This window comes from Carex rostrata, chromosome 4 (genome assembly GCF_964058835.1).
Source record: "Carex rostrata chromosome 4, lpCarRost1.2, whole genome shotgun sequence".
Classification (NCBI taxonomy): domain Eukaryota; kingdom Viridiplantae; phylum Streptophyta; class Magnoliopsida; order Poales; family Cyperaceae; genus Carex; species Carex rostrata.
In genome coordinates, this window is record NC_135921.1 from 4,334,355 (window position 1) to 4,362,238 (window position 27,884).

Consider the following 27,884-nt stretch of genomic DNA (forward strand, 5'->3'; position numbering starts at 1 on the left):
ATGGGCCGGGTTCAGCACCTATAAAGGGCCATAAAATAAAGTCTAATATGTCAAACAATTAGTGGTGCTGTTGGAGCGGTAAGACGGGCCGGATCGTAGCTATTGGGCCGACTGGTGGGGAAGACATGGTGAGGTTTAATGAAATTGTAACGCCACCCGATCCGACCTTCAACTGAGCTGTGGGACAGGGCTTGTCAGGAAGAAGCGACATGCCTCGATTGGCTACTCGCTATTCGCCAAACAACGGATAATCCAATCCGTTTGCTCTTATCGCAACTGCTCTCATTCGTCCGTTGGTGGATAACTGTAAACCAAGTGGTCTTATCCGGTTCGTTTGACCGTTGACTCATTGATTTTCCTTGGAAAGGGTGCTATGACGTGGCATCACACCCAAAGCCAATATACCATTCTGTAATAAAATTTCTGTTTAATGTAAAAAAAATATATTATTGTCAAAATCATTAACTAAATTACAACAAAGGCGGAACTTAGAAAATTTAACTCTAATTATTAGAATACAAGCATATATATTTAGTAAAAATTCAATTAAATTTCAATATATGTTATAATTTTTTTTTAATTATGGAGATGTATAAGTATTTTTGGATTAATTAAGTGCAGATCCGTCCCTGATTGTAATCTTAATTAGATTGAAGGTGTGTAACATACAAATTTATACAAATTTTTTCAATTTACTAATCAGCCCGCACTTTTGTATGTGTACCGATTCGTTTAGGTTAATTTGCACTTCATTTAGATTAAATTGAATAAGTATACTTTCTTTATATAAATGTAAACATAGTGTTATGGAATAAATGAATAGATATGTATATATATAAGTAAAATAAAACACTGTTATTGTGAGTTTTAAATTGTCTAATGTAATATAATCAAGAAATAAATGTTCAGCTTGTCAGTAGATGTTGGTAGTAACAGGGATATTGATATATCTCAAAAAAAAAATCAAGAAATTAACAAAGAAATGTTCAACTAATAATTATTCCAAAAAAAGAATAGCCAACTAATTTCCACTCATGAGATCAAGCATAAAGAGGCATTGATTCATGTGGACATTACATTAATTATGTCTATCATTGGAAAATCCATCTTTTTAATTAGTCATTATTAACAAATATAATCCACTGTTGCATATTTTTTTTTCCTTTTGCCTACCACTAAGGCATTGCTTCTAGAGTGCAATGCACAGTTACCTACACGGCTCCTTTATCTCCTTTCGGCTATCCAATAAGCCGTTGTTTCTAACATCCATTATTAGTTTATTACAGTGGACAGTTAATGAAAGCCCTTATTTCAGCCTTATCCGCTCACTTTCCAACTGAAAATGTCATGGGGTTTTGCAATATTTAATGCTTTTAAGGATAGCGATTGAAGAACATGTCAGATTTAGCCCACAAACTAGCTCACCTTCATGCCTATATATACAACCACACATGTTGCATGCCAATTCACCAAACACAATAAACTCATCCCACTGTATAATTTCTTCTGGTTTGAAGATCAGAAATCAAAACAAGAAAAGGATGGAGAAGTTTTTAGTCACTCTTTGCCTGATGTTGGTAGCTTTACTATCTGTAGGTTTCAATTTAGCTCATGCTGACCATCAGATCCTTTTCCAGGTATAAACTTGAAAAAAATAATGAAACAGTACCTGCTCTTTAATTACTTACGTAAACATATTTTACTTCTGATCATTAATAGTCCTACTTTGTTCATTGCCCTTTTTTCTTGAATATGAATATTCTTTTAAAGTACTATTGTATAAGATTTTTTATACACTACTACTTACATGCAAACAAGATATATATGTTGAAGTTGGTGCTTCATTAATTGCATCTTTATGCATGATATACATGCATGCACACTAATTCTTATAATGAGAGGTTATATTTTCTTTGTTAGGGTTTCAACTGGGAGTCATGGAGGAAGCAAGGAGGATGGTACAACTTCCTAAAGGGCCAAGTCGATGACATTGCCAGTAGTGGTGTCACGCACGTTTGGCTTCCACCACCTTCACATTCTGTTTCGCCGCAAGGTTAATAACTACTAATTATCACTGCTAGAAGTACATAAGATAATTTGTTTTTTTTTTTGGAGTAACTATATATATATGATAAATGGTTAATTTGCACAATGTTGCTAATTACTAGATTTGACAAAATAAAGGAGCAAGAACCACTTAGTTTATCAACGAACTGTTTTTTTTGTCATGAACAACTTGTAATATCCACAACCCTATTTAATAGGTTACATGCCAGGACGGCTGTATGACCTAAACTCCTCAAAATATGGCACCGAGGCAGAGCTGAAGGCACTGATCAGTGCCTTCCATGCAAAGGGCATACAATGTGTGGCTGACATTGTGATCAACCACCGTTGCGCTGACTACAAGGACAGCCGAGGCATCTACTGTATTTTTGAAGGTGGCACATCTGACGCACGCCTTGACTGGGGCCCGGATATGATCTGTCGTGATGACACCCAGTACTCAGATGGCACTGGTAATCCTGATACAGGAGCTGATTTTGGAGCTGCTCCTGATATTGACCATCTTAACTCTCGGGTCCAGCACGAGCTCTCCGATTGGTAATTTAAAATTTTGCACGGTCTTCATATAAAAGTTCAAAAATCTGTCTAGATTTGGAAGCATATACTATTTTACCTATGTAAACATCCATGGCATATTTTAGGTTGAACTGGCTGAAGACTGATGTTGGTTTTAACGGTTGGCGCCTTGACTTTGCAAAGGGATATTCAGCCAGTGTTGCCAAGATTTATGTTCAAAACACCTCTCCAAGTTTTGTTGTGGCAGAGATCTGGAGTTCACTATCATACAACGGCGACGGCAAACCTTCTAGCAACCAAGATCAAGACAGGCAAGAGCTGGTGAACTGGGCCCAGGCCGTCGGTGGTCCGGCAACAGCATTTGATTTTACTACAAAGGGGGTGCTCCAGTCTGCGGTACAAGGAGAGCTATGGCGGATGCGGGATGGAAATGGCAAAGCACCGGGCATGCTCGGTTGGTGGCCAGAGAGGTCGGTCACGTTTATTGATAACCATGACACTGGATCTACACAGAACTCGTGGCCCTTTCCGTCGGACAAAGTCATGCAAGGCTATGCTTATATCTTGACTCACCCAGGAATACCTTCCATTGTAAGTACATTCTTAATTGAAATTCAATTTCTTTCTGTTGAAAGATATTTTGAAAGAAAGGATTACCCAACTCACGATATAATACTGTATTCGGTTTCTTGGCTGTCTATTGATGTGTAGTTCTATGATCATTTGTTCGACTGGGGACTAAAAGGACCGATTTCGGAATTAGCTGCTATCAGATCGCGAAATGGCATCCATTCTGGTAGCACACTGCGCATCCTGGTTGCCGATGCGGATCTCTATTTGGCAGTGATTGATGAGAAAGTGATTACAAAGCTCGGACCAAGATTTGATGTCGGCAATCTAATTCCGTCGGATTTCCATGCCGTTGCACACGGCAACAATTACTGCATTTGGGAGAAGAATCATAATTAATACTGGTTTTTCTTGAAATATTGAATGAGCAGGCTTTTTTGTACTTGCCCTGCAAATTGAACAATTTATATTAATTGCTGTATTGCTTTAATAAGTGGTAGAAGTTTCCTATATATTTTGAGTGTACCAGTTTTGAACTACAGTAATTGAACAATTTATATTAATTGCTGGCTTATATATTAATTTCCTTGCAACAACAAAAGACAACTTATCTGCAATCTTAAGAATATTTCGTTGAAACAAATTATCTCGATAGTTTCTTGAAGAAAGTAAACAAATAAGTTTCACAGGCCATCAAGCCCAAAGGCCCAGATTAAATTAGTTAGGAGAGGAATTGGGTTGGAATTTGACTACCGAGCAGAATTATCTGTTTGATTTTTACGCAAAAAAAATTATATGTATGTGGACTATATTTATTAAAAAATTGAATGTTGTTCATCAGCTTTGGTGATATTTAAATGATAAATGGATTTCAAATTGATTAAATACATCAACAATTGTTCACGACACACTGTAAATGGGATCAATATCCTCCCAGGTACCGTAGAAGATTCGTCTCACTTTATGGTTTGAGATTTACTCTCAACCGGTTTGGAATTGAGGCTAGCACAAGCACAAGGGGCAATATTATTGGACTTTTGAGATCCACTAATTTTAAAATATTACCTTTTCATGTACCTAGGAGGATGTGAATTCCTGGAAATGTATTTTAGAACTTTATGTGTAATATTTGTTATAGTCTGTTTTGATCAAGTTAGAATGAAAAATGAAGCTGAAATTGATTACAAAAGTGGACAGATACACAAAATGTACTATAAATGTAGAGTGATACTATATGTGGGGAAGGTATTATACATCCCACTGTTTAGACCTTAGAATTTAGAGTAAACATTCTAGTACTGGAGAATAATTTACTGGCAGTCTGGCACCTCTTCAGTCCTGAGCTGAGCAGTTATTTCCTTTTTGAGAACATGGAAGTGGCGCAACTTTAGACGGCTCAGATTAACCTTAGGCCATGTGGACATTATATTCAATATCAAATATTACGCATAAAATAAAAACTTGAATTTATCTATGGTGCCATTTAATTGATTTGTGCCATTTTTATGAATTTATGGTTTCAAAATAAACATAACTAGCTTACAGATGAAATTCTCATATAAGTGCATGATTTGTGAAAAAAAAAAAATCCATCAAATAATATGTATAAAATTCTGCTATAACATGCACAATAATGATCCTAAAATTAAAAATAAACAGATAATCACAAACATATATCATTAAATTTATGAGTGTATAAATTTGTTTGTACGAAATCAAACATATTTAATGTTGAAAGGAAATGTTTAATTTTATTTATAAGCACTAGCATAAAATGTATTTGTTGTTGTGAGTGAAAGACATGGTTTTAAGTTTTTTTTTGTATCAGCCCTAGGTTAACAATATCCACTCTTAATTTATTATCTTATACTTACATAGTTGATATTCTGTTATCTGATGTAATGTATGGCCTGTAAAGCCAGTGTAAATAACTTTTTTATTCAATATATCTGTTCGCCACCAACCTTCAAAAAGAAAAAAAACCTATGGGGCAGAGCCATACTTTTAAACTATATGAGGGTCAAACATGAATGCAGTCGTCAACCATATACAAAGTTCTTACTGCGAGTGGAGGTTATTATTACAGTATCCATAGCATTTTACTCTAAACTATATAGAAAATCTTATATTAACCTTCAATGCGCCTATCATATTAGTGTTTTAATATGTGTAAATTTATTGAATCCATATGCGTCAAGTATTCAACTTGTACTCATATAATTGAGCTAGAGGGAGGAGCCAAAGTGTGGCACGGGATAGGCACTTGCTTCCTACCAAAATGTAAAGTATACATATTTTTTTCTATGATGTTTTCCTCAAAAAAAAAAAAAATTAAATGTAAGATTATTTCCCATCCAATATTTATAATTTTCAGATAATTTTCTATCTTCTCCCTGCTGTCACGGTCATGATGAGGATATAATTTTTTTAATTTGAACATAAATTAAATCAATACAAATCTGTATCAATATTCTCGTTTTAGAAAATACAGATATAAAATAATTGTTGCGTCTTATCACTAATTCGAAGCTATGATAACAGAGATGTCCTAACTAGTTTTGTGACACATCACACATGCATGCATGAACGTCAGTTTCAATTTCTAGAAAAGGAAATGGAATAACAGTGTATCTTGCATTATTAGATCCCTATCTCCATTGAACCTTCTCTAGCTAGCTATATTCAATTATTGATGCAAATTGCCAATTCACTAACATCTTTGAAATGTAACTGCTCTATTTGAAATAAAACGAAGAGGGAGAAGATTTACGCAAGATTCATATTAGACTCTATCATTGTGGATATGTGACACGTGTCCTTATCCAGCGGTTGCTTTTGGTGAAGGTTTGTACATTGTGTGTTTCCAGCCTCTTTCTTTCTCAATAAAAACCCTATCTATACCATCGCTAGCTAGGATACAACCGTTTCGCCAGATCCTTTCCTCTTCTCAATTCCAGCTTCTCGTAGTTGCTCTCTTCTAAGAAAGCCCGTAGTCAAGAAATGGAGATCAGTTACACCATGATCTGCATTCTCTTTTTCATCTCCATTCTCTCCTTTCTCTTCATGAGAAAGAACAAGAGAAGAGCGCTAGATATGAAACCCCGACTCCCACCTGGTTCACTCGGTTGGCCATACATAGGAGAAACTCTTCAACTCTACTCTCAAAATCCAAAATCCTTCTTCACATTGCGACTAAAAAGGTTTGATTAACATTTGATAACCTCTGCAAAATATGTTAGCACTTCCATGATGTATACACGATGACCGTGATATAATAATATTAATAGGTATGGAGAAGTCTTCAAGACACATCTCTTAGGTTGCCCTTGTGTAATGTTGGCTACTGAGGAGGCAGTTCGTTTTGTGCTAGTGACTCGTGCGGACCTGTTCAAACCAACGTACCCAAAAAGCAAAGAGCGCATGATTGGACCATGGGCATTGTTCTTCCACCATGGAGATTACCATCTCAGGTTGAGAAAAATTGTTCAGGCTTTATTAAGCCCTGACTTGGTTCGTGCCATCTTACCGGATATTGAATCCGTCGTGAGATCTATGCTGCATGCATGGGATGGGCATGTAGAGACTACTTACCATGCAATGAAAAGAGTAAGTTTGCATGCATTTATCTCCTTATATTATAATTTGACTTGTAAAATTAAACTTATTAATGTTATTATTGTTGTATCTCTTTGCATGTTGTGATCCAGTTTTCCTTTGACATTGGCATTTCTATGATTTTCGGAAAACAATTAGATGACCAATACAAGAAGGAATTAAAGAAGAATTATATTATTCTAGACAAAGGTTACAACTCTTTCGCAGTCAATTTTCCTGGAACTCCATACCGGAGATCAATACTGGTAAGAAAACAAAAACAACTCATAATTTTTATTGCTATTCTTCTTCTATCTTTCTCATTGATTTATTGCATTATGTTCAAATTATACCGAAAAATGTTCGCTTGTTTATATCTAGGCGAGGAAGCAGTTGAGTTACATTTTGATCAAGATAATGGAAGAGAGAAGGCAAAAAACAGAATCAAGAAGTGGATTTTTGGGGTGTTTGATGGACTATAAGGATCAGAATGGATGCAATCTCTCTGATGAACAGATTGTAGATAATGTAATAGGTGTGCTCTTTGCTGCACAGGATACCACAGCTAGTGCACTTACATGGATTCTGAAGTATCTCCACGATTATCCCAGTATACTAGAACATGTGAAGGTATGGATCAGACATTACCATGTTTTCTTCAATAATAAATGGGAACATAGATTATCGTTGAATTTGATGCTCAAATTTTACTTTTCTTAGTAGGCTGAGCAAATGAAAATCTACCATGCTAATGAGTGTGGAAAGAAACCCTTGACATGGACTCAGACAAGAGATATGAATGTCACAAATAGAGTAAGTAAATTATGACTTCCTATTTTTGTTTTATTATATGTACTACGTACTAAAGTAAGTGACACAAATAGCATATTTAAGTTCCTTTTCCAAGTAATTTAATAGCCTCATAATATCATATTGTAAGAAAATCTAGTTGTCTTCCATAAGATATTGAAATGGGAACAAGGTAAATCAACAAATTAAACACTGATTAGAAAGTAGAAATTGAGCCATTCCTATATTGCATGAAAGAAAATTGTATGCTTCTCATAATTCTTTCTTGCTTCAGAAAATCTTAAGGTGATCTCATTGTCTGTCCTAAATAGTTTTATTTTTGTAATTTTTGGAACTGAATTGTGATCAAATATTCTCCTTAGAGCGTAGAATTATTATTTTGAAGATATATAGAATCTCAGTTTACAAAATGATTGAAGATATCCATTAACAGCTACTTAATTATTTAACAACCTTGTTGACAACACTTCTCCAAAGGAAAATGTACATGTTGTTAATTTTATAGTTTGTAGCATATCGATTAATATGCATGCCAATTAAATTTATTTTATTAATACTCAATCGAATTTGATTAAATTTATATAATTGAAAATTTCATGTAATTTGATGAATGTAACATTTGCATGCATGTAGACGTAGTGCCCTCATTTTTCATGTGTATGAAGTGCATAAAATATATATAAATGTATGATGGTTGTCAAGATAGTCAAATTATTCGATTGTCATTGTTTCCAAATTCGTCAAGTTTTCTTTTCTAAGTGCTTCTTATGTCATGGCTGGGTATAGAAATTGATGATTGCGCTTTCTTTTTTACCCCATATATATTCCTTCAATCATTCTGCAAAAGTAGGTTATATTGGAGAGCTTAAGGATGGCAACCATCATTTCATTCACGTTTAGAGAAGCAGTTGCTGACGTGGAGTATAAAGGTATAAATGTGCTTTCAATAATTAAATTTCTATTTGTAGGACGGTAATGGTCAAGCCCATTACCCATATCTCTATTAGTTATGGACTTAAAGTAAAAAAGTTCTCAAAATAAAATGGAAATCACAAGAGTTATGGGGAAAAAGAGAACTTTTGATAGCAGCCTTACCTAGCTATCAATGTGAATGAATGTAATACTTATTAGAGCTAGTTAATTAGTAGCTAGATTATTAAAATACTTATTTTATAAATTTTTAGTATGGCCAATAAAAAATACCAAAGTGAACATTAGATTTGATGGTAATTAAGGGACCAATTAATGGTCACCCAATTTACTTGTAATATTCAAAAAATGACAAATAATGAGAAATAGACCATACTCCTCGTACTTATGATGACATATGATTACACAATTAATCTACAAGAATGGATAGTATCCGCGACAGTAAAAAGTGACTATCTGTGAGGGTATACCGATATCAAAGTGTTTTTTTTTTCTTCTTCTTCTTCTTCTTCTTCTATTAGCGGCGGTAGTATCCGTAACGGTATACCGACAGTATCCCTCGCAGATACTGTCCCATTCTTACAAACAATTCAAGTATTAATTACTCAATTTATTTTACTTCAATGTTTTAGGACACCTCCTGTGTCATATAAAAGTTCAAAAAAACATTGGTGCTAATAATTCAATGCAATTGTATGGAAATGATGCAGGGTATCTCATCCCCAAGGGATGGAAGGTGATGCCACTTTTCAGGAACATACATCACAACTCCGAGTTCTTTCAAGATCCTGAGAAGTTCGACCCTTCTAGATTCAAGGTTTCTGTTCGTGTGTGTCGATTTTGTGGGCCACTATTCCCTCTCCTTCCTGCCTGGCTACAATTTAATTTGTTTTTTTTTTTTTTTGATAAAAGGCGTAATGCCCGTTTCATGTTAATGAAACCAAAATAGTTAAGTTACAAAAGCATAGAATTCTGTCTATTCTCCTATCAGTCTGCACCACATATGTGCCAGCCCAGCAACAAGGAGACAATACCAGTGCAAAACTGACTACAATTTAATTAGGCAAATGTTCCTTTCATCCCATGTAATCCACTCGATCAATCACTTGCTAATTAAGGAGCTACATTGATAGATTTTATATATACATAGTTATAGATTGCAGAAGCTAGGTCTCACATTTGACAGACAACACACCACATAATCACTTTGAATCTATCAATTGGTTATAAAGTATAAACACACCTGTGATCATTTGAGAAGAAAGCATTGAAAAGCTTTCCCTTAATTGCAACTGCATTCTGACCCTTTTTCAAGATAACAACTGAAAAATAAAAATCATTTATGTACAGGTAGCACCGAGGCCAAATACCTTCCTGTCATTTGGAAATGGCGTGCATTCTTGTCCCGGTAACGAGCTAGCCAAGATAGAAATATTGGTCCTGATTTACCAATTGGTTACCAATTACAGGTAAGTTTGATGTTTAATGTTTTGTAAGAAAACATGAAGAAAGATCTTTTCACAATTTCTAACTTACTGTTGAATTTTGGTGTAGATGGGAGGTTGTTAAATCCAGTGATGAGGTAGAACATAGCCCGTTTCCAGTACCTAAGCATGGACTACCAGCAAAGATATGGCGAGTTTAATCGACATTAATTTGACAGTATCAGACTGGTACAGGTGGCTAGTTAGAGGGGATTGACGTAGGCGACTAGGCGTCAATGTGCTTCTTCTTTTTGGGGATTTTTTTAGGATCTTAATTTTCTTGCCATGAGTGCTTTTGAAATGTTATGAACTAACCTTTGAATTTTAATGACTTAATAAAACCAGTAGTTCTTGTTTTCACCTTTTTCGAATAAAAAATATAATTTAAGAACAGTAAAACCAGTAGCAACATGAGTGGTGAAATGGAAATAAATCTGCTGTTGGAACCTGCTTTTCCAAATCCAACCACTCATTTATTTAGAGATTAATGCATGAAAATCAACTGTTTTTGGGATTCGTGCATTTTAAAATATTGATGGTTAGATTTGGAAAAGGAGGGTTCTACAATTCTTGTTGGAATCGTAGCAGATTTATTTCCGTGGTGAAATGGATGGCAAAACTTCATGTTTGCAATTGAGAATATATCTGTTTGTTTTAATATAGCAACTCTTTTGTTGATGGTTACTGACTTTTAATAGCAACTTTTTTTCTAGTTTTGGAAAACTTAGACGAGCAGTATTCTCATTTTTGTTTAGTTATGAAAAATAAAGAGAACCATATTCTCATTTTTCTTGTTTTAGTCACGCTCCAGTGTATTCAATTTCTAAAAAAAGGTTCCAAAATAAAAGGGGCAAACGCTAATTAATTACATAAAAAAAATGATAAAAAACTCGTTTACTTCGCAGAGTACTGTAGCCCAACTCTCTCTCTCTCTATATATATATAGAGAGAGAGAGTGTGACTAACGTGCATTTGAATGCATATGGCCCGATATGCATACGGTCCAAATTTGCAATTTCAAACTTCAAAATGTCGATCCGAACCGTTCATTGTGTTCTCCATACTAATATGTTCTTGGAGACCAAATTTTATATTTTTCTGAATTTGTTTACTATTTATTAAGTCACTTTGAAAATTGCTGATCCAACGGTGGTTGCTGATTTTACTGTTTTGTTAAGCCACCGTTAGATCAACAATTTTCAAAGTGGTTTAATAAATAGTAACAAAATTCAGAAAAATGTAAAATTTGGTCTCCAAGCACATATTAATATGGAGAACAAGATGAATGCTTCGGATTGAAGTTTTAGAGTTTCAAATTTCAAATTTGGACTGTATGTATATCGGGCCATATGCATACGAATGCACATTAGTCTATATATATATATATAGAGGTAGGCTAATATACAATCGATTGTTCCTGAGGTCCTGTACAACCAAGTCATTTTCCGATTTTTAAAGTCCAAATGATCGATCCAAACCGTTCTTCTTGTTCTCCATATTAATATGTGTTTGGAGACCAAATTTTACATTTTTCTGAATTTTTTTACTATTTATTAAACCACTTTGAAAACAGCTGATCCAACGGTGGCTTAACAAAACAGTAAAACCAGAAGCTACCGTTGGATCAGCGATTTTCAAAGTGGCTTAATAAATAGTAATAAAATTAAAAAAAATGTAAAATTTTGTCTCCAAGCACATATTAATATGGAGAACAAGATGAACGGTTTGGATCGATCATTTGGACTTTAAAAATCGGAAAATGAGTTGGTTGTACGGGACCTCAGGAACAATCGATTGTATATTAGCCTACCTCTATATGTATATATATATATGCTCGTTAAAACATTGATCTATTAGCGTGGAACTCTTGTTTTCAATGCGGTTCAAATTGTAGTATATCAAATGTGAAATCAATTACATGCATGACTAAAGAAGGCTAATCTGCTGTGGTCTATATGAACTAGATTTTCTCCACATTCCATATAGTACAATCAAAATACGATTTAATTATTCTTTCGGTCTAAATCACAAAGAACCAAAAATTTAATTTGGACATGACTATATATGTCATTTATATATTTTTATAAATAGTACTCCTGAGATTGACCTTCAAAAATGAGTCCCCAACCTATATAAGAAAAAAGACAGTAGAAATATATAGACCTTCGACCTCGGAATTATAGGGTACTGTAGTGCTAAATTTGATTGAGACTTTTGGTATTTTTGAGAGTCTATTTCACTAGTACATTCAATTATATGTTGAATGAAAAGGATATAGTACTTGATCTGCAATAGGAGTATAAATTTATAAATGTGCTTTATTTTAAGATGACTCTTCTGGGGAAGGGTTATAAAGATTGTTTTCCATGGTTTTTTGAAGTAATTATTTTTTTTTTGGAAGATACTTTTTTCATTGATGGGATAGGATCACAATTCACATATATACCCACATTTTAATTGTAATTTTAGTGTAACTTGACAATAATACAAATTATAATATATATATGGAGTAAAGCTAGGGTGTGATGTGCTCACCAAGAGAGCTTGGTGAGGACAACTCCAAAAGTTCATTGGATCGACTTCAAATGCCGAATCCAAACCGTTGAAATTCATGTGCTTCATGAGTGATGCATGTGCATGCAAAATTTTGAAAGTTTCGAGTTTATTTGCTACATGGTCAAACGGTCAAAGAAATGAATATTTTATTAAGTTAATTTATAAGTTGTTTTATATTTTGCATGCACATGCATCACTCATGAAACACATAGATTTCAATGGTTTGGATTTTGCGTTTGAAGTCGATCCGATGAACTTTTGGAGTTGTGCTCACCAAACTCTCTTAGTGAGCACATCATACCCTAGCTTTACTCTATATATATGAGTAGAACTAGAGTGTTCTTAAGCTCACCAAACTCACCAAAGTGTTTGGTGAGCTTAACTCCAAAATATATCAAATCGGTTACAAATGATGAATCCGAACTGTTGGAACCCACCTACCTTACGAGTGATGCATCTACATTTGAAACTTTTAAACATTCGAATTAATTTAGTATAAAGTCAAGCGGTCAAAAAATGTTCAAAAAATGAATGCACTAAAATTAATTTATTAACCTTCTAATTTTGCCCAATTGACTTTATACTAAATTAAGTTGAATGTTTAAAATATTCACATGTAGACGCATCACTTGTAAGGTAAACGGGTTCCAACGGTTCGGATTCGTCATTTGAAACCGATTTGATGAGTTTTGGAGTTAACCTCACCAAACACTTTGGTGAACTCAAGAACACCCTAGTTCTACTCTATATATATATATATATATATATATATATATATATATAGATATAAATTAATTAACTTCAACATAGGATGTTTGTGATAATTTCTAATTAAATTGAATTCTGCCATCTGAAATGCAATGTGCAAACGGAGTATAATTATCTTATTGATTAATTAACAAATTAAATACCATATCTGTGTAAATTATGTCAAATTTCATCGAAGAAGAAAACAAAAGGAAAAATAAATTAGCAAAAAAAATTTAGTAATATGTTGAGAGTAGAATGTATTTAAATCGTTTTAACCTGTCATGCATCACAAACATGTTGTGCAATTGGGATACATTATTGGTCTAAGTGATGGTATAGTGGTTCGAATTCGAAACTGCCTAGCTATGAGAAAAATGAAAACATCATACAATTTATTTTATTTTATTTTTGAAAAAAAGGCTAATGCCCGTTTCATGATGTTAATAAAACAAATGGTTTTAAGTTACAAAAACATGGGATATGTTCTATTGTCCAATCATTCTGCACCACACATGTGCTAGATCACAATTGAAAACATCATACAATGCATGCAGAACGATATATATATATATGACCAATGATACACATAATAATTAAACAACAACTCAGTTTCGAATCTGGATCTACACGTGTTAAATTCAGCCGCAAATATTTCAGCTGGTTCAAAAAGGCTCCAAAGACAGGTCGATCAAATGGAATTACAAATTCCATACTACTTTCCAAGCACAACTGTGCTTCCACACCAAAGCAACAATATTTAATGATATATGATCATACGTATCTTTTCCAAGATTTGTACCAAGATCTCTTTAGCTAAGCTAGTGATCGAGCTAATTATTGGGTTAGTATGGGGTAGCTGGCATTGATGTGCTATGATATGTATCCATCATGGGTTCGTTTTCATATTTTTAGAAAGTAAAATAAATCATAGGAAACAAAAATATTTTTATATCTTCAACAAGGAGGATTCCAATACCTCGTGTTTTTCATATCTCATTATATCTCATATTTTATATCTTCTTTTTCAAAGTTTAAATTATCGATCCAAACCGCTCAACATGATATCCATACTAAATATGGTTAGGGATGAAATTTTATAATTTTTGGAAAAATTTTACTATTTTTTTAAAATGAGTATAAAATAACTATTTTTTGAACGGTCCAAAAAAAGTGATTTTGTACTTATCTTAATAAATAGTAAAATTTTTTAAAAAAAATATGAAATTTCATCTCCATGCATATTTTAGTATAAATATTATGTTGAGCAATTCGGATCAATAGTTTGGACTGTGAAAACGAAGATATAAAATATGAGGTATGATGAGGTATGAAAAGCATGAGGTATTGGAAAGTTCTATTAGTTTTAACAAATAGATACAGTCTATTTGTTAACAAATAGATACAACCGAATCAATAATTCTAGAGCAGTCTAATGAGATCGAATTAATGGTTTAATTAGTTCTATTAGTTTTCACAAGTGCTAGCTACATAATAGCCATACAGTGTGTAGAAATTTAATGGTTCAGTCTCATTATCCTGTTCCTAACGGGTTGCCAGGTGAAAGCGAGAGAAGGAAGGAAAGTTAATTTGCAAATTTGATAGTCCTTACTATAGCACTGAATTAATCGTTTAGTCCCATTCATTTTTGAATTTTCAGTGGACTTAGCACGGTGCAACCAACTGTAACCGTTGGGACCAAACCAACTATAATCCCTCAATCGCAACAATAGTTCAGTTTCATCTATATTATAAAAAAAAAAAACCAATAATTCTTATTTTTGATAATTTACTTTTTTGTTAATTTCTAAAATAAAATGTATTTGGCTAAGTGCCTAAATGACCTTTAGATGTCCAAGCGCATGACTATAGGTCACAACACGTGTCCATTTTGTTTGTCCTTGGACTTTTATTACATTCGGATGTGTAGTAGAGTAGGTCTACTTTATGTCAATTATTAGCATTGTTTTAATAATCGGTTCTTATTTGATATTCGGAAAGCCACCGCATACTGTATATACAGTGTGCGGCTGCATATTTGAATTTTTATTCAGATTTATATATTCGGATTTTCAAATGAAAAATCATAGGCATTAACTCTAATAAACATAAATAAACATTACAATTAAATATAAATAAAACATAACATAAGTTAGAACAAGTTAACAACCTACAGTACAAATTACAAAACTACAAATAAGCATAAATAAAATATAAGTTCAAACCTAAATAAATTAAATTATAACTTATTCGGTTCTTATTTAGTTCTTATTCGGATTCTTATTCTCTATTCGGAAAAATTCGGCCGAATAGATAATATGCGGAAAAAAATATGCAGTTGAATATTCGAAACCGAATATTGGGCCGAATACTCATTTTCTATTCATATTCCAACTGAATATGAATATTCGGCCGACTAAACTGACTTTTAAAACACTGATTATTAGGTTTCTTCCTTTCGTTTTTATAATGGCGATTGATCACATTGCATGAAAAAGAACCCACAAGAGAGAGCGGACCAAATGCATCATGGACTGATTTTGATTGGTGTACATGTGTGTCTACCTCATCAATCATGCATGTAATTCAGTGACCTGTATCAAGGATTTATTTTATGAATGGCCTTCCTATTCTATATTACTCAAATTTTGCATTATTTCGAAATAAATTAATTAATTAAACAATCAGGACATGATCAACTAGTCCTTGGAAATCAAATCTCTTTATGAAATCATATATATATATATATATATCAGACATCCTCACAGTTAAATTTCTCTATGAAACCCAGTTTGCCATCTGTTGTAAAAGTGCAATTGCTACGGTGATAAAATATATATATTTCCATGTAATTCTGCCAGTTTTAATTTGGATTTTGTAATGTGAATGTACCTTGTATTGTATTGTATTGTATCTGTGTCCTGACTTGTAAATTAAACATATTTATTCAAATTTATCTTTTGCTAAACTAATAGATGGAAATTTCTGGTGTAAATTATGAAAATTCTTTTCCAACATCAAAGCCAGACCCAATAAAGGTTAATTAGGAGAAAATTCCGCGCATCAATTTGTAAATATAATAGTTCTTCAAATTATCAGGAAGAGATGGGCCGGGTTCAGCACCTATAAAGGCCCAGAAAATAAAGTCTAATATGTCAAACAATTAATGGTGCTGTTGGAGCGGTAAAACGGGCCGGATCGTAGCTATTGGGCCGACTGGTGGGGAAGACATGGTGAGGTTTAATGAAATTGTAATGCCACCCGACCCGACCTTCAACTGAGGTGTGGGACAGGGCTTGTCAGGAAGAAGCGACATGCCTCGATCGGCTACTTTTTTTTTTTTTTTTTTTTTTTTTTTTTCTTTTTTTGGATTCTACGATCGGCTACTCGCTATTCGCCAAACAACGGATAATTAATATCCAATCCGTTTGCTTTTATCGCAAGTTCGCAACTGCTCTCATTCGTCCGTTGGTGGATAACTGTAAACCAAGTGGCCTTATCCGGTTCGTTTGACCGTTGACTCATTGATTTTCATTGGAAAGGGTGCTATGACGTAGGCCTGTTAAACGAGCCGGGCGGGCTCATGGGCTTTATACTGGGCTCTTGAATGAGCCTAATTTAAATGAGTTCAATTCGAGTTTCAGCCCGAACTCAGCTCGAACTCGAAATAAATCTTCGTTTCCTTACCGAGAGATCTCATCTGAGCCGAGCTCATGGGCCAAACCATTCTTTGATGAGGCGAAAAAATGTTTTGAAATTTGACTCCAATTAATGGAGGTCTCCATTTCTTCTACCCTCTCCTCTAGAATTGAAAAAGAAAAAAAAAAAAAAAACCGTCTCCTCTCTCCAGCGATGCTACTCTCCATCGCCTCCTCTCTCCAGTGCTCCTCCTCCGAGCCCTTCTCTCCTGACTCTCTCGACATTCTCGCTCTCTTAGAGCGCTTAGTGTGCTCTCTCCCCTTCTCCCATCGGTCCTTTCCTCTCTCCTGTCAGCCCCGTCGCTCCACTTCTCCACACGCGGCGGCTCCCTGGATATCTCCTCACAACTCTACATCTTTGGTCGAACTCATTTGTTATTAGAGAAACTATATTATATTAAGGCAACGAATTCATACACGAATTTTCAAACTTAAAAAATGATAGATCTTCAAAACATGCATTCAGAATAGGCAGCCACGTGGCCCATTTCTCTATTTCTGAGTTCAAGCCTAGGCAGCCACGTAAGGGTCTGATCGGAACGAAAATATAAAAAAATTCAATTCATTTCAGTAGAATAGAGTTCAAAAGGATTGATTTAGAATTGAATTTTAGTGATTGGATTGATTAAATTAAAAAGAGAAATTGATTTGAAAGCAAATAAAAAAGTTATAATTTTCATTATAATTACAGTGTATGCCATTGAGAATTTCATCACTCTTCCCATTCGCATTAATTTTCACTCTCCTTCTTCCTCTATCCTTCCCTGCTTCTCAGTCCACCCGACAACTCATAAGTTTCCTCCCCTCATTCTCTCTCTCCCCCTCTCCTTCTCCGTCTCCATTGCTCCCCAGCGCCGACACTCAATCTAGAGGTTTTTTTCTCTCCTTCTCCATTGCTCTCCTGTGTCAACATCTAGTTCAAGAAGATAAGGGTAAAAGAGGCTTTTCACACTAACAAAACGAATTCTCCCCAAATACCATCGTTTTTCCCGTGATTTCTTCGCACGATTTGGGGCTCCTGAAATCTCGTTGAATCATTTCCATTCTCGTTTCTCTCCGCGTTCTGATCAGCATATTGGGAATGAATTCCGATTCAGTTTCTCATTTGAGCGAGAGGAATTCATTTCTGTATTTACGAGTTCGAGCCGAGTTACGGCCGATCCCGAGTTCGAGCCGAGCCGAAGGCTCAAACTCATTAAACTGAGTCGGGCTTTTTTCTTTAAATTTGAGTTGAGTCCGAGCTGAGCGTGTTTTGTTACATGACCGAGCTGGGCCGAGTTTTGGACTGAGTTGAACCCATTAGCAGGCCTACTATGACGTGGCATCACACCCCCAAGCAAATATATATATATATACCATTCTGTAATAAAATTTCTGTTTAATGTAAAAAAAAAATATTATTGTCAAAATCATTAACTAAATTGCAACAAAGGCGGAACTTAGAAAATTTAACTCTAATTATTAGACTTCAAGCATATATTTAGTGAAATTTCAATTAAATTTCAATATATATTATTAAAATTTTAAATTATGGAGATGATTAAGTATTTTTTGGATTAAGTGTAGATCCGCCCCTTATTGTAATCTTAATTAGAATGAAGGTGTGTAACAAAGAAAATTTATGATGAAAGGTGGCAAATTTTCATTGGATCGATCAGCCCGTTCTTTTGTGTACCGCTCTTTTGATTTAGATTAAATTGCAAAAGTGTACTTTATTTATATAAATGTATAAACATAGTGATATGGAATAAACAGCTAGATATGTATATATAAGTAAAATAATTTACTGTTATTGAGTTTTAAACTGTCTACTGTAATATAATCAACAAAAATGGCTTTCCTATATATATATATATATAATCAACAAATCAGATTGTCAGTAGATGTTGGTAATAATACGGATATTGATATATCTTCTAGTTTCTCAAAAAAAAAAAATCAATAAATTAACAAATAAATGTTCAACTAATAATTATTGCAAAAAAAGAATAGCCAACTAATTTCCACTCGTGAGATCAAGCATAATTAATTAAAGAGGCACTGATTCATGTGGACATTACATTAAATATGTCCATAATTGGAAAATTTATCTTTTTAATTAGTCATTATTAACAAATATAATCCAATTAATGTTGCATTTTTTTTTTTCCTTTTGCCTACCACTAAGGCCTTACTTGAGTGCAATGCACAGTTACCAACACGGCTCCTTTATCTCCTTTCGGCTATCCAATAAGCCGTTGTTTCTAACATCCATTATTAGTTTATTACAGTGGACAGTTAATGAAAGCCCTTATTTCAGCCTTATCCGCTCACTTTCCAACTGAAAATGTCATGGGGTTTTGCAATATTTAATGCTTTTAAGGATAGCGATTGAAGAACGTGTCAGATTTAGCTCACAAACTAGCTCACCTTCATGCCTATATATACAACCACACATGTTGCATGCCAATTCACCAAACACAATAAACTCATCCCACTGTATAATTTCTTCTGGTTTGAATCAGAAATCAAAACAAGAAAGGGATGGAGAAGTTTTTAGTCACTATTTCCCTGATGTTGGTAGCTTTACTATCTGTAGGTTTCAATTTAGCTCAAGCTGACCATCAGATCCTTTTCCAGGTATAAAATTGAAAAAAATAATGAAACAGTACCTGCTCTTTAATTACTTGAGTAAACATATTTTACTTTCTCAGTAATAGTTCTACTTTGTTCATTGCCTTTTTTCTTGAATATGAATATTTTTTTAAAGTATTATGGTATAAGATTTTATATGCACTACTACTACTTAGATGCAAACAAGATATATATGTTGAAGTTGGTGCTTAATTAATTGCATCTTTATGCATGATATACATGCACACTAATTCTTATAATGAGAGGTTATATTTTCTTTGTTAGGGTTTCAACTGGGAGTCATGGAGGAAGCAAGGAGGATGGTACAACTTCCTAAAGGGCCAAGTCGATGACATTGCCAGTAGCGGTGTCACGCACGTTTGGCTTCCACCACCTTCACATTCTGTTTCGCCACAAGGTTAATAATTACTAATTATCACTGTCTAGGAGTATATATGATAAATTACTATTTGGAGTAATTACATATGATAAATAGTTAATTTGCACAATTTGCTAACTTTATTTGACACAAATAAAGGAGCAAGAACCACTTAGTTTATCAAGAATACGAAATTTTTTTTTTGTCATGAACAACTTGTAATATCCACAACCCCATTTATTAGGTTACATGCCGGGACGGCTGTATGACCTAAACTCCTCAAAATATGGCACCGAGGCAGAGCTGAAGGCACTGATCAGTGCCTTCCATGCAAAGGGCATACAATGTGTGGCTGACATTGTGATCAACCACCGTTGCGCTGACTACAAGGACAGCCGAGGCATCTACTGTATTTTTGAAGGTGGCACATCTGACGCACGCCTTGACTGGGGCCCGGATATGATCTGTCGTGATGACACCCAGTACTCAGATGGCACTGGTAATCCTGATACAGGAGCTGATTTTGGAGCTGCTCCTGATATTGACCATCTTAACTCTCGGGTCCAGCACGAGCTCTCCGATTGGTAATTTAAAATTTTGCACGGTCTTCATATAAAAGTTCAAAAATCTGTCTAGATTTGGAAGCATATACTATTTTACCTAAGTATGTAAACATCCATGGCATATTTTAGGTTGAACTGGCTGAAGACTGATGTTGGTTTTAACGGTTGGTGCCTTGACTTTGCAAAGGGATATTCAGCCAGTGTTGCCAAGATTTATGTTCAAAACACCTCTCCAAGTTTTGTTGTGGCAGAGATCTGGAGTTCACTATCGTACAACAGCGACGGCAAACCTTCTAGCAACCAAGATCAAGACAGGCAAGAGCTGGTGAACTGGGCCCAGGCCGTCGGTGGTCCGGCAACAGCATTTGATTTTACTACAAAGGGGGTGCTCCAGTCAGCAGTACAAGGAGAGCTATGGCGGATGCGGGATGGAAATGGCAAAGCACCGGGCATGCTCGGTTGGTGGCCAGAGAGGTCGGTCACGTTTATTGATAACCATGACACTGGATCTACACAGAACTCGTGGCCCTTTCCGTCGGATAAAGTCATACAAGGCTATGCTTATATCTTGACTCACCCGGGAATACCTTCCATTGTAAGTACATTCTTAATTGAAATTCAATTGCTTTCTGTTGAAAGATATTTTGAAAGAAAGGATTACCCAACTCACTATATAATACTGTATTCGGTTTCTTGGCTGTCTTTTGATGTGTAGTTCTATGATCATTTGTTCGACTGGGGACTAAAAGGACCGATTTCGGAATTAGCTGCTGTCAGATCGCGAAATGGCATCCATTCTGGTAGCACACTGCGCATCCTGGTTGCCGATGCGGATCTCTATTTGGCAGTGATTGATGAGAAAGTGATTACAAAGCTCGGACCGAGATTTGATGTCGGCAATCTAATTCCGTCGGATTTCCATGCCGTTGCACACGGCAACAATTACTGCATTTGGGAGAAGAATCATAATTAATACTGGTTTTTCTTGAAATATTGAATGAGCAGGCTTTTTTGTACTTGCCCTGCAAATTGAACAATTTATATTAATTGCTGTATTGCTTTAATAAGTGGTAGAAGTTTCCTATATATTTTGAGTGTACCAGTTTTGAACTACAGTAATGAAATAATATTTAATTGCTGGCTTATATATTAATTTCCTTGCAACAACAAAAGACAACTTATCTGCAATCTTAAGAATATTTCGTTGAAACAAATTATCTCCATAGTTTCTTGAAGAAAGTAAACAAATAAAGAGGCCCATTGGTAGGCATCAACAGTTTCACAGGCCATCAAGCCCAAAGGCCCAGATTAAATTAGTTAGGAGAGGAATTGGGTTGGAATTTGACTACCGAGCAGAATTATCTGTTTGATTTTTACGCAAAAAAAATTATATGTATGTGGACTATATTTATTAAAAAATTGAATGTTGTTCATCAGCTTTGGTGATATTTAAATGATAAATGAATTTCAAATTGATTAAATACATCAACAATTGTTCACGACACACTGTAAATGGGATCAATATCCTTTACCGTAGAAGATTCCTCCGGCCATTTTTATTAATACCCAAAAAAAAAAACATTTTTACAATAATAACCTGACAATTTTTTTTTTTTTAAATCTGACCAGACCGCCGGTAATTGGGGCGGTCCGATTCCATACCAGACCGCCAGGACCCTGGGCGGTCCAGTAGGGACCAGACCGCCGGTAATTGGGGCGGTCCACTATGCTGCCATATAGCAGCTCTGTCTGCTGTCTCTCTAGCACAGTATCATTTATTAAACCACAGAGAAGAAAGAGAGAGCGATTTTGAAGCGATTTTAAGCGATTTAGAGGCGATTGCTACAGGTATATTATTTTTTATTTAATTATTTTATGTTTAATTTTTAATTAATAATTATTATACCCGCAGTCTGTAAAAACTATAAATTAGGCTTTAAGTAATATTATAATTAACTTTTAAATTCCAAAAAATAATGAATCTATTATACTGTAATTCTTATGAATGTTTTTTTTTAAATGTAGTTTGTTAAGGACAAAATGCTGGTTGCACTGTACGTGGGCGGTAGGCTAATTAAGGGTGCAGATGGCGTGTATTACTCGAAAGATGCCTCATTCGGCTTGCAGGTTAATGAAAGAACCACATTTATTGAACTTAAGCAACTAGTATATGAAAAGACTGGTGTGAACCCCGACCGGTATGAATTAGAATTGGCTACCCGAATTGACACACAACGGGCTGGGGCGGGTAGACCTTACTTTGTGAGTTTTCCTATAACAGATGAGGAGTTGTGGAAGGCTGTGTACCAACAATTTGAGTCTAGGGGGGTCGCTATGATAGACTTATATTCCAGGAGGGTTCCCCAGGCCGGGGCTAGACCTTTTAGTGCGGCTGGGGCTGGACCTTCTAGGGCTCCCCCTGCTGGACCTTCAGGTTATGACAATTCGGCTTATGACAGCCAGGGGTACCACCACTCCCCTCATGACAGCCAGGGGTACCACCACTCCCCTCATGACAGTCAGGGGTACCACCACTCCCCTCATGACAACCAGGGGTACCACAGTCCCTGTTATGACAACCCGGGGTACCATAACTCCCGTGAGTTTACTGAAGTTGTACCACCACCACCACCACCGCCCAGACAGACACCCATAATCCCTACATTTCCAGCTATACCAGAGTCATTACCGATACAGTTATCCGTTAATCCAAATGATACTAATATTGATGTTGATGCTATTGATGCCATACCGGAAAGAGAAATGGAAACCGGAGATGAATACCAAGGAATTTGGGAATCTGATGACTTATCAGATGGTGATGCAAATGTACCAGGTTTGTCCAGGGAAGAAAAATTCCCAATCAGGGGTCGAGGGAATAGGCATCCTGTCGCCACATTCAACGATACCACAGCTTTTGAAGAGGCTGACATTAGTTTCTTTGGTCCTCGTGTTGTATACAATCGTGAACTTGCCCCAGGGCAAGTCTATACCAACATAGATGAACTTGTAAAGAAAATCTATGAGACTCACGTTCACGGCAACTGGGAATGTATATTAGAAAAAAGAGAATCAAAAAGATTGGTTGTGATATGCAAAAATGCCCCTCGTTGTGAGTTTCGCCTTTATGCAACCCCTGCGGGTTCGGGGGAAGCATGGATAATTAAAAAGTGTGAACCACCTCATACATGCAAGTCTGCGTCCACAAGGACAGACCATTCAAACCTGACAGCATCACTAATTGCCGATGCAATTGAGGCAGACATTAAGTTGGACCCATCGATGAGCATCAAGGCGGTGGCTATGGCCGTCAGACACAAATACATACATGTAATCCCAAAATATAACAGGTTGTGGAGAGGTCGTGAACTTGCGATTTGCAGAATATTCGGTAGTTGGAAGGATTCATACAACTATCTGACACCATTGCTCCAGGCTATGGCAAGTACAAATCCCGGCACTGTATTTCAGCGGTGGCATGGCCCCATTTATGATAAGAATGGAGTACTAATAGAGGGAGTTCAACAATTCAAGGGCATTGCATGGGCTTTTGGTCCTTGTATCCAAGCTGTGCCATTCATCAGACCCGTTATCAGCATTGATGCATGCTTCATGTCTGGCCGTTACGAGGGGAGGCTACTGATAGCATGTGCATATGATGCTGAGAACCAGCTGTTGCCTTTGGCGTTTGCAATTGTTCGGAAAGAGGATGGTGAGAACTGGGGATTCTTTATGCAATTTTTAAGAAGACGGGTGGTTGGGCCAACAAAGTTTTTCTCTGTAATATCAGACCAGCACAAAGGAATAAAATATGTTTTTGATCATGAAGAATACGGTTGGTCAACACATACTGGCGAGTGTGTGCACAGGTTGTGTATGCAACACGTTGCGGAGAACCTTAGCAAGGCAACCGGAAACAATAGCTGGGTCCTAGAAACATTCAGACGTAATTGCAAAAAGAAGAAGCCAAGAAGGGTGGAAGAGATGAGTAGAGAATTTGCAAAGGTATGTGTTTGTTGATTGTTTACATGTCTTATTGTACTTTGTTAACATATTTTTATTTTAATTGTTTACTTATATTATTTTATTTCCTTATTTATATGTAGTATATGCCGAAAGCAAATCTGTACTTAATGAAGGTGGGCAAAAATAACCCCAGAGATGTCCAAGAGCCACCAGCATACGAGAAAATATTTCAAGCACGTGATGGAGGTTACCGTTGGGGAATTATGACCACCAACGGCTCTGAATCGCTGAATGCAGTCTTCAAGGAGAGCCGGACGTTGCCGGTGGCTGCAGTTGTAGAAGACACTTTCTACAAGTTAAATACATGGTTTCAGGAACGGCGTGCTAAGGCCGCAGAATTAATAAGGATGAACCAGTCATTTTCAACAAGGGTGGAGGAGAAACTAAAAAAACACAGGAATAAAGGTGCAACTATGACCGTGATCCCGATGGGTAATGACGGTACAGAATTCGAAGTGCACAATCCAAATGAGTACGTTCCTTCCAGCCGTAGACCAGATGGCACTATGGAGTTTGTGAAGAGGGCTTTCAAGTACGTAGTGCAATTCGGAGAGGCAAGAGAGGTGACCTGTACATGCCAAGGACCCCAACTAGCTGGAATACCTTGTAGTCACGTGATGGCGGTATGCCGAGTGAGAAACTTCTGCGAGGATCACTATGTCGCCGACATGTATCGTACCGATTACCTTGCTTCTACTTGGGGTGGATCTTTCCATTCTTATCCCAACCAGCATGAGTGGCCTGCGTATGTCGGTGATAGAATACTCCCTTCAGAAGGATGGATAAGGAAGGGGAGGAGGAGACACAAACGTGCTATAATGACCATGGACGAGATGGGTGGTAGGAGGCCATCGGGAAATCAGGCTCGCCGTTCCGTTTCTGACAGGCGCAGGGCAGGTAGGTAGCATTTTTCAGAATTAATTTATGTTTTTATTATATTGATAACTGAACTCTGTTGTTATGTTCAGATGCCATAAACGAACACAATGAAAGAGAAAATGCGAGAGTTGTTGCTGAAGCAACTGGTAGAAGACAACCACCTCCTGCGACCCAATCATCTAGTAGCCAAGGGTCTACAAGTACTGCTGCACCTGCAGCTGGCACCAGAAAATCTTCCCGTCTATTGGGTCTATTCCGACGTCGTGAAAGATGAACTTATTATTTTGCTTGGGAGAACTTATTTTGTTTGGTTTGAACTAACTTATGAATATTGGTGAACTTCAGTTGTATCATTGAACTTTAATTGTATTCGTGGACTTTACTTGTTAGACTATGTTAGACTACTTCCGAACTACAGTTATATTATCTAGCATATTCAATAATTAATTCAGAGATAACTGATAAATTGTCTGACAAGATGATAAAATACATCAAGAAACATCTCACAACGAAAAAACCAAATTGACGAATTTAAAATCCTATTTCTTAGCAGTCGGCTTCTTACTAACTGACTTCGTAGCAGCCGAATTCTTAACAGCCGTATTCTTAGCCGCCGGCTTCTGATTGGTGACACCCGACGATGTGCTCGCCGAATTTTTTTTCATACCATATCCATATGGATTTTCCACAAAGTCATCGTCTGAAAGGGGTGGATTTTCAATGGGACATTTGACACCAACTCTTTTCAAAAGAAGTATTGCATCACAGTGACATTTGGTAGCATGAGTACATCTTTCGCTATTGTCCATCCTGTTGAACAGAACCACAAACGTAGACTAATTGTACAGTAAACATAGACTAATTATAAAATAAAAAAAAATACCTGCGGATTTAGTAGTGGAGAAAATCGTCTGAAATCGCCGAAACAATCGTCTGCGCTCTCTTTCTCCTTCTTTGTAGTGTGTGTTGGAGAGAGAAAATGCTGATTTTGTAGGACAGCTAGTGGACCGCCAGGGATACCAGCGGTCTGGTCCGTAGCAGCTGATTTTGTATTCGTGAACTTCACTTGTTAGACTATGGTAGACTATAATTATAAGTGGTGTCATAACTCTTTATAAGTTTGATGTAATTTGATTTGATAATGCACATATTTTTGGGCGATTTTGAGGCGATTGCTACAGGTATAAGACCGTTTCGATGAAATTGCTTAGTTTTAACACTTGATTACTTATAATTTGACGAAACAGATATGTTGTAGTTTCATAAGACCGTTTCGATGTAAAGTAGAAAAAACATAAAAACCATGGATCAACATAAAATAAAACTGCAATCATAATAATACTACAGTCCAAAATACATCATAAAAAACTGCAATCATAATAAAAACATCATTAAAAACTGCAATCATCTCTTATGCTTCTTCCCCGAGGGACTGAACCTAGCAGCTGCTTTGCCTTTGAGCTCCCTGTCCGGCTGCACACGCCTCGGTATCTGCTGGGAGTGAGGACTCATATCTCCTAAGTCCTCCTCTCCACCCTGACTCTCATCACCAGTGAGGTCAACCTCCCCCGGGCCCTGTGTATACATGTACGGCGTACCCGTATCGGCTCCCCATGGATCAAATGGAATGACTGATCTGGAATCGGTGGTCTGCGTACGCATCTCCCATGGATCCTCAGCCCAGCTAGGTGCATAGGTGGCAGGAGGCGGTGCGCCAAATAATGCAGATACAAATCCATCTGTGGTCTGAGATGCACTCCCACCAGACTCATAGTCGTGCTGCATCGTATCTCTGTATCTCGGTCTCGAAGAGGCAATCACCTCGTCATCTGTATCCTCACAGGGAAGGTCGTTCGTGCTAAAACCGAGGGGGTCTTGCCGAGCAGGTACTCCATCCTAAATTTAAATAAGGTCAGATCTAATATATACAAAAAAAACTCTGCTATAGAATGTAGAAAGCTGACATACCGGGCCAATCTCCACCGGAACTCCATATTTATTGTAGTAAGCGTCCCATCCTTGGGTATTCAGAATCCACTCGTGGAATGCCCAACCTGAGTCATCAGCTGCATAATTGAAAGTTAACTTAATTAGAACCGAGAATTCGAGGAAAATGAAATGATTATGTGTGTCCTACTTGTAATATTAAATTGTAATCACCTGCAGGAGGTGGCGGCATCTCGGAGGCGTAGATAGGGACTGGTGGCTCATCCGGATTTCGCCTGGTAGTCTTGATCGCCTCCCGCCAATTGATGTTCTCTCCAGCATCGCGCATCATGCCAATGAGGCGGCCTTCCCAACCGCCTACCTCCACGACTGGTGCCGTGTGCTCGAGCATTTGGCATCCTATGGCTCGCCAAGCATCCCTCGCCATGCAGACCAAACTGTGTCCAACCCCTCTCACAGCTGCCAGTAACTGCACACAACATATCATCATGATTATGACAACAAT

At 36.4% G+C, this 27,884-nt stretch overlaps 5 protein-coding genes across 5 annotated transcripts; all 5 read left to right on the forward strand.

The window, feature by feature from the left end:
* Positions 1–1,246: 1,246 nt before the first annotated feature.
* On the forward strand, positions 1,247–3,754 carry LOC144552772 (alpha-amylase isozyme 3B-like). Its single transcript, XM_078300762.1, has 5 exons — positions 1,247–1,637; positions 1,921–2,053; positions 2,265–2,604; positions 2,709–3,174; positions 3,295–3,754. The coding sequence occupies exons 1-5, from the start codon at positions 1,368–1,370 to the stop codon at positions 3,550–3,552; spliced, it is 1,467 nt and encodes a 488-aa protein (XP_078156888.1). The 5' UTR covers positions 1,247–1,367; the 3' UTR covers positions 3,553–3,754.
* Positions 3,755–6,153: 2,399 nt separating this feature from the next.
* LOC144552774 (abscisic acid 8'-hydroxylase 3-like) lies at positions 6,154–10,180 on the forward strand. The gene is made up of 9 exons (XM_078300763.1): positions 6,154–6,353; positions 6,441–6,759; positions 6,861–7,013; positions 7,129–7,377; positions 7,471–7,560; positions 8,408–8,486; positions 9,198–9,304; positions 9,838–9,956; positions 10,042–10,180. The coding sequence occupies exons 1-9, from the start codon at positions 6,154–6,156 to the stop codon at positions 10,130–10,132; spliced, it is 1,407 nt and encodes a 468-aa protein (XP_078156889.1). The 3' UTR covers positions 10,133–10,180.
* A 9,243-nt stretch (positions 10,181–19,423) lies between these two features.
* On the forward strand, positions 19,424–21,693 carry LOC144552783 (alpha-amylase isozyme 3B-like). The gene is made up of 5 exons (XM_078300776.1): positions 19,424–19,591; positions 19,871–20,003; positions 20,209–20,548; positions 20,657–21,122; positions 21,243–21,693. The coding sequence occupies exons 1-5, from the start codon at positions 19,496–19,498 to the stop codon at positions 21,498–21,500; spliced, it is 1,293 nt and encodes a 430-aa protein (XP_078156902.1). The 5' UTR covers positions 19,424–19,495; the 3' UTR covers positions 21,501–21,693.
* A 506-nt stretch (positions 21,694–22,199) lies between these two features.
* LOC144552521 (uncharacterized) lies at positions 22,200–24,853 on the forward strand. The gene is made up of 4 exons (XM_078300486.1): positions 22,200–22,375; positions 22,553–24,532; positions 24,634–24,809; positions 24,850–24,853. Exons 2-4 carry the CDS (start codon positions 22,568–22,570, stop codon positions 24,851–24,853), a joined length of 2,145 nt encoding a protein of 714 aa, XP_078156612.1. The 5' UTR covers positions 22,200–22,375; positions 22,553–22,567.
* A 19-nt stretch (positions 24,854–24,872) lies between these two features.
* LOC144552409 (uncharacterized) lies at positions 24,873–25,815 on the forward strand. Its single transcript, XM_078300413.1, has 2 exons — positions 24,873–25,450; positions 25,522–25,815. Exons 1-2 carry the CDS (start codon positions 24,901–24,903, stop codon positions 25,704–25,706), a joined length of 735 nt encoding a protein of 244 aa, XP_078156539.1. The 5' UTR covers positions 24,873–24,900; the 3' UTR covers positions 25,707–25,815.
* The last annotated feature ends 2,069 nt before the right edge of the window (positions 25,816–27,884 follow it).